General features: G+C 49.5%; 1 protein-coding gene and 1 long non-coding RNA gene across 2 annotated transcripts in view; one reads left to right on the top strand and one right to left on the bottom strand.

Annotated features, from left to right (window-relative positions):
- The first annotated feature begins 468 nt into the window (after positions 1 to 468).
- Positions 469 to 10,068, top strand: part of LOC120498779 — a 24,401-nt gene continuing 14,801 nt past the window's right edge. Inside the window, exon 1 of the long non-coding RNA XR_005626738.1 lies at positions 469 to 1,799. This is a non-coding gene — a long non-coding RNA (uncharacterized LOC120498779). The remainder of the gene's footprint in view (positions 1,800 to 10,068) is intronic.
- Positions 3,905 to 10,068, bottom strand: part of ALB (albumin) — a 10,310-nt gene continuing 4,146 nt past the window's right edge. Inside the window, exons 7-15 of the mRNA XM_039701890.1 lie at positions 9,226 to 9,355; positions 8,187 to 8,401; positions 7,939 to 8,071; positions 7,033 to 7,130; positions 6,777 to 6,915; positions 5,936 to 6,159; positions 5,304 to 5,436; positions 4,280 to 4,336; positions 3,905 to 4,079 (exon numbers count right to left, since the gene is read on the bottom strand). Of these exons, the coding sequence (XP_039557824.1) occupies positions 4,286 to 4,336; positions 5,304 to 5,436; positions 5,936 to 6,159; positions 6,777 to 6,915; positions 7,033 to 7,130; positions 7,939 to 8,071; positions 8,187 to 8,401; positions 9,226 to 9,355 (1,123 nt within the window). The 3' untranslated portion in view covers positions 3,905 to 4,079; positions 4,280 to 4,285. The remainder of the gene's footprint in view (positions 4,080 to 4,279; positions 4,337 to 5,303; positions 5,437 to 5,935; positions 6,160 to 6,776; positions 6,916 to 7,032; positions 7,131 to 7,938; positions 8,072 to 8,186; positions 8,402 to 9,225; positions 9,356 to 10,068) is intronic.

Here is a 10,068-nt window from a genome sequence, read left to right as displayed (position 1 = left end):
GAATGTGAGCTGAGCTGTCTTCAAAACAAACAGACCAGAGCTGCTTACTCTCCACTGTAGTGCCACTGAGTTGTGATGGTGCAGAAGTGATTGCCCTCAGTTTCCTGGTTTTGTACTTCTGGTGTTTGTTAGCAGTTACCCAAAAAGGTTGGTAAAAGGGTTAATTCTTGCACTGCTCATAGATAAGGTGTGGCCAAATCATGGAATCTCTGAAGTTCCTGTTAGATGCTTGTTGCATGTCTTACCTGTAATATTTCCTGATAAAAGGCAGTTAGGAAGTGACTGAAAAGTAACACAGTCATGTGAGCTGGATACTGGAATGAGAAAACTGGATCCTGTAGAAGTCCCAAAGCCAGAGTTGCCAAAAATTCCTCAGAGGAGCACCCTCCACAGCTACAAGATCTGCTGATCTCCAGAGATGTCCAGAGAAGCACGATCTCCTGTGCCACCAATGAGGGCGTGCAGCATCCAGACCGTGGTGCCTTGAGCTGTGAGGTGAATTGTGCTGGTTCATGTTTTCTGGGGCTGAGGGCAAGGGCAGGAGATAATGGGTGTGAAACCCCACGGCGTCAGCCAGGACCTGGTTTTGCTTGTGCCAGGAAGTCTTGCATATTTCAGATTGTTCAGGAGCACCTGCTCTCAGCATCGGAGCTGAGTGGAGGTAAGAGGACATGGCAGCACAGCCGAGGGGTGTCACAGCAGCGACTGCTGGGTGCCGCAGAGGCCTCGCCCTCCCCTGGCAGTGCTCACGTTCCAGCACCTTTCCAAAGCCCCGTGCTTTTACAGAAGCCTTTGCAGTACAGTGACTGCTGAGGTTTTGCACATCATGGGGAGAAACCCAGCTTGGAATGGTGATCTTTTGGACATGGTAGAAGATGGTGGGCTGCCTGCTAATCCTTAGGAAAGCCATTGATGTCTGGTTGAAGCTTGGCTTCTTGCAAGGGGAAGAAAGAAAAGCAGATGGGGAAGTCATTGTCCCTTTGGCCTGTGCTCTGCCTCGTGTTTCCTGAGCCTGAGCTGAAAGGAGACATCTTGGTAATGATGCTGCAGCACTTGCTGTTCCCTCGAAGGGTGGGAGCTGTGGGAAGTGTGTAGGGATTAAAGCTGAGAGCAGCCCTTGCAGATGCTTACACAAAGTTCCTCTTGGCTGCGTTGTTGCACCGCAGGCCTCATTGCCTGCCTGTCCCTAACCCTGGAGTCCCTGAGAGGTGACATGGGGTAGTTAAGCCAGAGCTGGTACAACGGGGCACCGAGGAGCAGCAGTTCCCTGCCCACAGGAGCCCATATTGCCCTGCAGCCCTCGCAGCAGTGAGTCCCAAAGTGCAGCTCCACATGTGCTGCCGGGCAGTGTGTGGACACCACATTTGTCCTAAGGGACAGGGACACAAACTTGGCCAGAAGCCGGGAAGGAGTGGGTGTGCTCTGCCTGGAGCACACGTCAGGGGCTGTCTGTCTGGGACACAGTGGGTCATTGTTTGCGTCATCAGGACTAGGTCCCCTCCTCAGCAGCAAGAAGAAACTCGAGCCTCTCAGGGCAGGTGCAGAGCGCAGCAGCTCTCTCTAAGCCTCCCCTGGAGCATCGCAGGGGCAGCAAGAGCTGCTGACGTTTCCCTGAGAAGGAGCACTTGGACTTTCCCTGGCATGTGGGCCTCTGCTGATGTGCTCCTGCAGCGTGCACACAGGCATTGCTGTGCTGGGGGCAGAGGGGTGCTCTGTGCAGAGCGGGCTCAGTCCCTCCGTGCTGCCCCGGGCCCCACCATCAAACCGCTTACAGGAAAGAATAAAGAAAAAGACTCGAGGTAAGCGTCGACCAAGGTTCGTGTCCCTGTGTAATGAAGCATGCTGCAGAAACGAGCCTCTTCATCCCAGGGGCTGCAGTGTGTCACACCCGTGTGTTGCTGCTGGCCTGCAGGCCCGCGGAGGGCAGTCCGGACAGGAACTGGTCTGGTGTGAAACGCGACCCGGCTGCCCCCTCTCCACGCCGGGCCTCTGGCAGCAGCGGCCGTTCGGGACCGGGGAAGAGCTGGGATCGCTTCTCAGCAGGAATGATCAGGGACCAAACCCGGGTGACACGGGTCCGGTTCGGGGAGCGGGCAGGGCCCTACAGGGACACACGGCCGGGGGTGCCAGGGGCTGCTCCGCGCTGCCGACGGGCCCCGGGCAGCGAGCGGCAAGGAGCCGGAGCGGGGCCCGGCGGTGCCCGGCCGTGAGCCGAGCCCGAGCGGCGGAGCGGGGCTCCGGCAGGGGGCGCTCGGGGCGCCGTTGAGGCGGCACCGAATGAACCGAACCGAATGTGCCTGAAAACAAAGCTTGCGGGGCAGGGGGGGTTTGTTAAGCTAAGGAAAGCAGTAAAGAGAGGGACATGAGAAAAGTAGGGAAGATGGGATTTACTGGAGGGTGGAGGGGAGCCAAGGCCGTTCTGGGGTATGAAGTTCAGCGGGCTGAGACAGCACAGGGAAGGCAAGAGGGAAACAGAGGCAGGGAAATCAACAGGGAAATACTTTGGCCTAAAAGTCCATCACACGCGCTAATTAATGGGCACGAGAGCAGGAGGCTGCGTTCGGCCGAGCTCGGCTCGGTTCGGCTGAACTCGGAGCCGCTCGCAAAGTTCGGCCGAACTCGGAGCCGCTGGTTGCGTTCGGCTCGGCTCGGCTCGGCTCCCTGAGCTCGGGTCAGTTCGGCCAAACTCGGTGACGCTCGGGGGCGTTCTGCCGTACTCGGCTCGGTTCGGCCGAACTCGGCTCGGCTTCGCTCGGCTCCCTGAGGGCGGCGGCGGTTCTGCTGCTGCCGCGGCCCGGCCCTCGCACGGACACGGACGGGAGCGCGGGGTCAGGCAGGAGATCATTAGGCTGTGACTGCAGTCGCGCTAATCAGTGGGCACGAGAGCAGCAGCCAGGGTTCGGCCGAGCGCGGTTCGGTTCGGCTGAACTGGGTTCGATTGGCCCGGCTCGTAATGGTCTCTTCTGTTCAGCCGAGTTGGGCTGAGCAGGGCTCGCTTAGGCTCAGCTTCGGAGCACGAACGGGTCTCGTGTGAAACGTGACCCGCCCACGCCCTCGCTGCCGGAGCCTCCTCGGGGAAACCGACAGCCCATCGCCGCGGCGCTCCCTCCGTGCGGCAGCCGGGCCCCCAGGAGAAAGGGTGGGGACAAACGCAGCCCTGAGGGGACGCCGGTGTTCAACGGGAGCGGCCGCCGCTCTCCGCACAGCGCCCCGGCCCGGCGCGCGCCGCTCTCACCGAGTCGAACCGAGCCGAGCTGGGCCGAACGCAGCCGGCGGCGGCACTCGCCCCTGCTCTGCCTCGGTGCCGCGGAGCCGGTGAGCGGCGGCGGGACTGGGAGCGGAGCCGGGGCCGGGCTGAGCCGCCCCGGGCCGATGGACTGAAATGTGTCCTAGCAAATGACACGGTTCTGTTGGCATAGGAGCAGGAAATGTCTCTCCGGGGAGTTTGCTGTAGTGAAGGGCATGATTTAGGTGGTGAGCTTTTCAGGGGAAAATTTACAACACTTCCTGAAAATCGAGTTAAGAGATGAAGAGAGTCTTAAAAGCAGGGCTGTTTGCAACTCTTTGCAAATGAAGAGATGCTTGATCTGTGCTTGGTGTAAAATAATTTTTGTGTTTTAGATCAGGTCCTTGCTAATCGTTGTCTTTAGATCAAACAGTACCTTTGAAACTTAATTTATAATGGCTGAAGTAAAGTCTAAAATCAACATGCGATCAAATCAGGGTGTTAAAGTCTAGCTAAATTTTCATATTCTTTCATAAAAACTTTCCGAGAGCAATAAGCAGAAAAAAAAAATCTGAAATACAGACTCTGTCATCATATATTCTACTGAGAACGGCCATTGGTGGAGGCAGCACTGCTGAGCTTTGCCTCATGGTGGTCACCAGCAGACAGGGACAGGTATGGTTTTATAAAGCCTTTATTTTTTAATTATTTTAGTGAAGGAATTGAAAAGTTCACAGTGTGACAAAACACAGAAGATTAATGAAAAATATTCATTCAGTACCGAATGAAAACGGGTAAGGGGTGGGAGAAGTTACACAGGAAGTTTTTTCTTCGTGTTTTTCTCACCAGCAGCCTGGATTGGAGAGACAAAAGGGAGTGGTTTGTAAATGGCAGCACTGGCAGATGGTAAAACAACTGGGGAAGGCACAGGTGGGGTTAAAGGGAAGCTGGAAGCTCTTTGGGGATAAGGAAGTTAAGCAGGGGGAAGGGTGGGCAGGAAGGGGCAGACAGACTGACAGCCAGAGGGGTTTGTGTGTCAGTGCTGCTACCTACCTTAGGTTACACACCAATTCCCAACAGGGCTCTGCTCTGGACTATTAGGGCAGCACCCTGGGAAAGGGAACACAAACAGTTGTCAGCGAGAAGCCAAGGACAAAAGCAGGTTGTGCTTGAGAAGGAACTGCTAGAAACTGAAACTCGTGCCTGGATTGTGGTTCAGAGGATAATTCTGGTGGTGCTTCCTGACCCTAGGAGCCGCCAGGTGTTGTGTGTCTTCCACTTTTGTCAGAGAGGGAAAGAAACTTTTGGAACTGATTGGAGACAAAATAATTCTTTCCTAAGTCTTCCCAGTATGTTTAACTATGTTACACTTTGGATATAAATAAAAAAATAATTCAAATAATAACACTTTAAGATATTAGTAATAGTTCTGTGCCCTACAGTGTAATGAGGTTGCTACTGCAAACTGTCATTTACACTTCCTGGCAATGGCACATGGCTCCAGATAAACCTCTTCTGTGACAATCAGCCAAACTCCCAATGTGTCTGTGTTTCCTGAGAATTGATCCAGATGCTTTTTACTGGCAATCCCAGAATTTTGTGAGGCTCTGTAGCACAAGAGGAAGTTTATGTATGCTAGAGATGAAGTTAAATTCTGCACATGGCTATTTTTCAACTGTGGCTTGTAGATATTTGGCTTTTCTGACAAGACCTGAGAGAGTTTCATCTAATCTAGGACTGAGGTGTGCTTTGAGTTTGACTAAACTACCTCCAGACAATCTTTCCATGTGAAAGTGTTCAGTGACTGTGATCTGTGCAGCCAAGATTCACAGTGAGCTCTGTCCAGTCATTGTAAGGGCACATGGACAAGTGACCACTACGGTTGGCAGAACAACTTTCCAGTGCTCAGTTTCCAGGCTCCTGTGTGTGGTTTGGGGTTTTTTTGGTTGTTTTTATTTGGGTTTTTTTGTTGTTTTGGAGTGGGGTTTTTTTTTTGTGTGTGTGTATTTTGTGATTGGTTTCTTTTTGTTGTGTGGGGTTTTTTTTGTTTTTTTTTTTTTAAAGAGATAGAAAGTACCTCTTCCCCAAGACATCCCTCAACATCTGCCTGCTTGCAGCACTTGTCCATCATGGCAGTGAAACTCCCACCAATTGTCTTTAATTGTTCCTCTGTCATCTGGGGCTTGCGCTTGATGAGGTTGACGAGCAATCTGAAAAGAAAGCCACAAGACACAATTAATCTTTCCTGCTGTAGTCGGATTCTTGCTTTACAAGACACCATTCCCCCAAGACTCAGCTCCTTTGAGAGGTTTTTTGTCATGCCTAGGTGACCCTGTGCCTGTTGGGGACTCCCAGTCTGACAAAACCATCAGTTTCTTTTGTATTAACTCAGTTACAACTGGGTAAAAACTTAGGGAAATGATCTGTATGTTGTCCTAATTAAGTAGATCTCAAGATTTGCGCTGGCAATGGGCCTGCATGAAACTGGTCAGTTGAGAGAGAGATTTTAAGTGAAGAAAAAATTCTCTTTTGCCTCTTCCAAACGACGTGATGTTATAGGCTGACCAGGTCAGTGCAAACATATAGCTCTGGTTTTCTGTGTCACTAGTGAAGCCCCAGTCAGATGACAAAACAGGGTGTAGCTTCCTTCTGTACTCCCAAAGTGCTCTATGCCAAAAGCTGCCCTGCAAAGTGTTGATGGGAGCTTACTTCAGCTGCCCTGCTTCGCGCTCGGCCGGAGGAGCAGTGCACATCTTCTCATCGAAATTGAACATCATGGGGTCAAATGCTGGGGGCACGTATTTGGTGTCCACGCCCATGGCAGTGAAACAGGGTCTCCTGTAGGAGTAGAGCTCATTGCAGCACTGTGACACCTGCTCGTTGATAGGGGTGCTCTCCTGCCTCTTGCACATGTCTTCAATGATCATGCTCAGCTGAAAAGAAAAGATTAGGGCACAGGTTAGTTACATCTTCCTAAAAACACAGCAACTAGGTGATGCTTTTATTATAACAGCATAGCTGGAAACACCTGCTGGGAAATGGTACGTGTTTAAAATATATAGGTATTCCTGGAGGAAAGCATTTCTTCATCTGCAAACAGTCAGGGGGCTGGACTACAATCAGTAGGTTTGAGGGTTTTAGGACACTGCTTTAGGACATTTCCCAAATGCAACCTGCCACAGTCTCAGATATGGAGCTCTGGGCAACCTGCTCCAGTGGAAGGTGTCCCTGCTCATGGGAGGGTGCTGGAACTGGATGATCTTTGAGAGTCCCTCCAACCCAGGCCATTCTATGATTCCCAGTTCTATGAACTCACTCTTGCTTGCTGAGAGAAAGCCAAGCTTAACTAAAATTCTCACAAGATACCATCAGCTAGCTGTGTAGGCTGTCACATCCATTAAAAAATGAACAGACTTGGGATTCTGTTAGGTAGATGCTCAGCATAGTGTTTATTAAAAAACACTGTGTTTGCTATCTCACCAGATTTCAGTGTTTTTGTGAACAAGAAAAATCTCCAAGAGAAGGGAAAAGAATAATTCCATGTACTCACATAGCCCTCAGAGCAAGACATCCTTCTGTCCTCGGGGAGACCGCAGCACTTCTTGCCAACAGCTGTCATCTTCTTCCCGATTTCCAGCAGGGTCTCGGTTGATACCTGAGGCATTTTCTTGGTGTAGCGGACCAGAATTCTGCCAAAGTCAAATCACAGTGACAGTTACTAAAGTTTCCTTCAAACAGAGCACATCCAGGGCACTGAAGGGGAAGCACAAGTGAAGACTGCAGAGCAGTTGTCAGGGGTCGCTCACCCTTTGAGGAAGTCTGCCTCGCCGTGGGTGTTGAACAGCTCACAGTTGGTCTTCACAACATCCTCGGTTTCCTTGACATGCTTGTTCAGTTCCTCTTGCTACAAACAAGTAGAAATTTGTTAGTAATATTAGAGCAGGACTTGCTGCTACCGGTCATACAAATGTAACTTCTGACCTCTTCTAAACCTTATCTACAACTACTCATTTTGCAAGATTGATGACTTTTGTATAGCCAGGATGGTGTAGGCAGGATTTGATTCCCTAGTGGGCCTTGAGTTCTAACAGAAATTTCCTTGAAAAAGGCAGCCACATTTTAAAAATTTAATTTAAATTAATTACCTGTTGGACTTATTTTCTAAGCAGTGGGGGTTTATGGTTTTTTGTTTAAATCAATTAAATATTTCCAATTATTATCAACCATGAGGGGAACATCTCTTGGCCAAAGCTTTTGGGAACTCAGCTTATGCTGTGTCCTGTGTGTGACTGAGCTGTGGATCAGACCTAAGCTGAGGTGTCTGTGTGTGCTGGCTGTGCACACTCCAATCACAATCCATGAGCAGCCACACTCAGTGTAGGCTGTGGAGCCCAAAGAATAACTGAGCTGTTACTTGTCAGCCTCAGGAAAGCAGAATCACAGCTGAGGTACAGAGGCATCAGACAGTTGAGTGACACTTGTCTGAAATAACGTGGTGTGACAAATGAAATTACTCTGTGATCTGAGATAACCCTGTACCCTTGTCATGGCTGTGGACTGCTTCATCTCCCACCAGGACATTAACCTCCCCTGGAATTAGTGTCTCCAAAAGCTTTCTGTATGCACTTGTGTGGGAGCTTCTCAGCCCAATTCTTTGATGACAGGTGCCAGCCAGGCATTCTAGTCATCTGCAAACAGAGCCTTGCACCTACAGCGTTCCCGTAGCACTCAGCAGGGTTGTCTGTCTTGCAGCACTTATCCAGGAGTGTTTCATATCCCTTTGTAATCCTCATAACCAGTTGTGTGGAGAGCTCAGGGTGTCTTCGTGAATATTCATAAACAAACCTGAAAGGCACAAGGGCAGACAGAGAATAACATGCTGCTTTCCTCAGCACAGTGCAGGAATAACAAGGACATTTCAGGTGGACAGTGAGCTTGGAATGCTGTTGGCACTACTCACTCTGACAGGAATGCGTCATGGTTTGGCTCATAGCTTTTACACACTTCCTTATCTTGAACGTATTTTTCAACTAGTGAAGGAAGATTGTCAGGTTTGTCATCAAACTCTGCCTCCATGATGCACTTGGTCTTTTCCACAGCTGGCAGCTCGCAGCAGGGCTTGAGTTTACTTGAGAAAACATCTTGTTTAGAGCACAAAGAGGCCACGAGCGCTGACTGTAAAATAATACATAGTATCAGACAAACTATGAAATAATAACTTAAAGACAGGTTAATTAATCTGCTCTCTCTGCTTCAGACTCTTCTCTTTTCACTCAGGTCACCTGTTGACTTAGCCCTTTGCTAAAAAATGCTGTCTTGACACAAAGAGAAATAACAGGGGGCTGTGCAGGGTGAATGGCTCCCCTGCTGATCCTAGACACTGAGAACCCAAACTCTGCACAGCCAGGGCACGGCACTGAGTGCTCTGTCACAGGGATGCCTGATGGATCTTCTCAGTCCTGCCAAGATACCCAGCTCTGATAGAGGACAAACCCCAGAGCACTGGAACAAGCTGGGCCAACAAGTGTGTCCAGGTTTGAGTCAGCCCGGCAATATTGACAGCATCTCACCATTGCAGAGGTTTGTTCATCTGTTCTCTAGGACTCGTTGGCACTACAGGAAGGCTGCTCGACAGGACAGGAGAAGAAATTGCAGCCTTTTTGCCTCTGCTTGTTTTTCCCTATATTTATGATTGAGTTGAAGTGAATAAATACCATCAAACAACCTCCCTGATAAATGTTCTGATTTGGGCCAAACACTCTGGATAAAGTGTAAGCAATGTCTTCTTGTCCCTATGATTAAACAGGGCTAGATCCAGAGCTGGGCTGAAACCTACTTCCTGAGTCAACTTTGCTGATCCTGAGCTTTTCAGTGCTTGAGGAACCTTCCAGCAGTGCTGAGTTTAAGTTCCCTGGACTGTGAACGTGTAGCTGCACAAATTACTATCTTTCTATATGTCTTTTAAATATGTCAGTTTTGTTTTAAAATAGTGAGCTCACCCAGTCATCCACGCATTCTACCATGTCCCCATCACAGCACTCTTTGTAGACATCCTTCACATCATGCACCATCTTAACAAGTTCTGCAAATGGAGCCTTGGGGTATTTCTGGCTCATATGGACGAGTTTACTGGGTAGAAAAGGAGAAAGAGGCACTTGTTTTACAGCACTGTAGGGAACAGAAACCTTGCAAGTCACTAACACATGATAAGGTAGGTCAGGATTATTTCAAGAAAACACTCATTCTTCTCATCTAATTCCTGGTGGCTAAAAAAAAAAAAAGGGCATCAACATCTGCAGCAGTAAAGCCAGAAAGGAACAAGTCTGTGGTTTCCCTGTTGTGCCTGACCTGTAAGAATCACACCCTAGTATTCTCCATCACTCTTGAGCAACTGGAAAGCGCTTCAGATTCCTTGGCACATGTAGATAGAGTCCTGATGATACCTTTAAATGAAAGCTGGCTATGTCTAAAATAATCCTAGTCAACGTTAGTGTATCAGACCGGCCACAGAATGAAAGCACCTCTCTGTGCCCTGACAGGCAGTCCATTTATTAAATTGCAAAATTTTGTCTTTGTCTTACAAACAAATGTTTTAACAACTGTGATTCTGCCAAGTCTGACTTTTTGGTTGGCTTAAGGTTCAGACTAGCACCTCACTCTGCTGACTAGTGATGTGTCCATCACTGAAAGCTGTAGGCACTGGGACAGGGTACAGCTTTGGCTCAAGTGTGGGTTAAGCACACTGTGACTCTGGTTCTGAGGGACACTCCAACAGTTAATTCTCCATCCTCTGGACTGGTTCCAGAGATGGTTTAATTGCTCTGCAACTCTCACAGCTGAGC

The sequence above is a fragment of the Passer montanus genome, unplaced genomic scaffold (genome assembly GCF_014805655.1).
Source record: "Passer montanus isolate IOZ18808 unplaced genomic scaffold, ASM1480565v1 scaffold150, whole genome shotgun sequence".
NCBI classification, from domain to species: Eukaryota; Metazoa; Chordata; class Aves; order Passeriformes; family Passeridae; genus Passer; species Passer montanus.
This window is presented reverse-complemented; position numbering and strand designations above follow the sequence as displayed.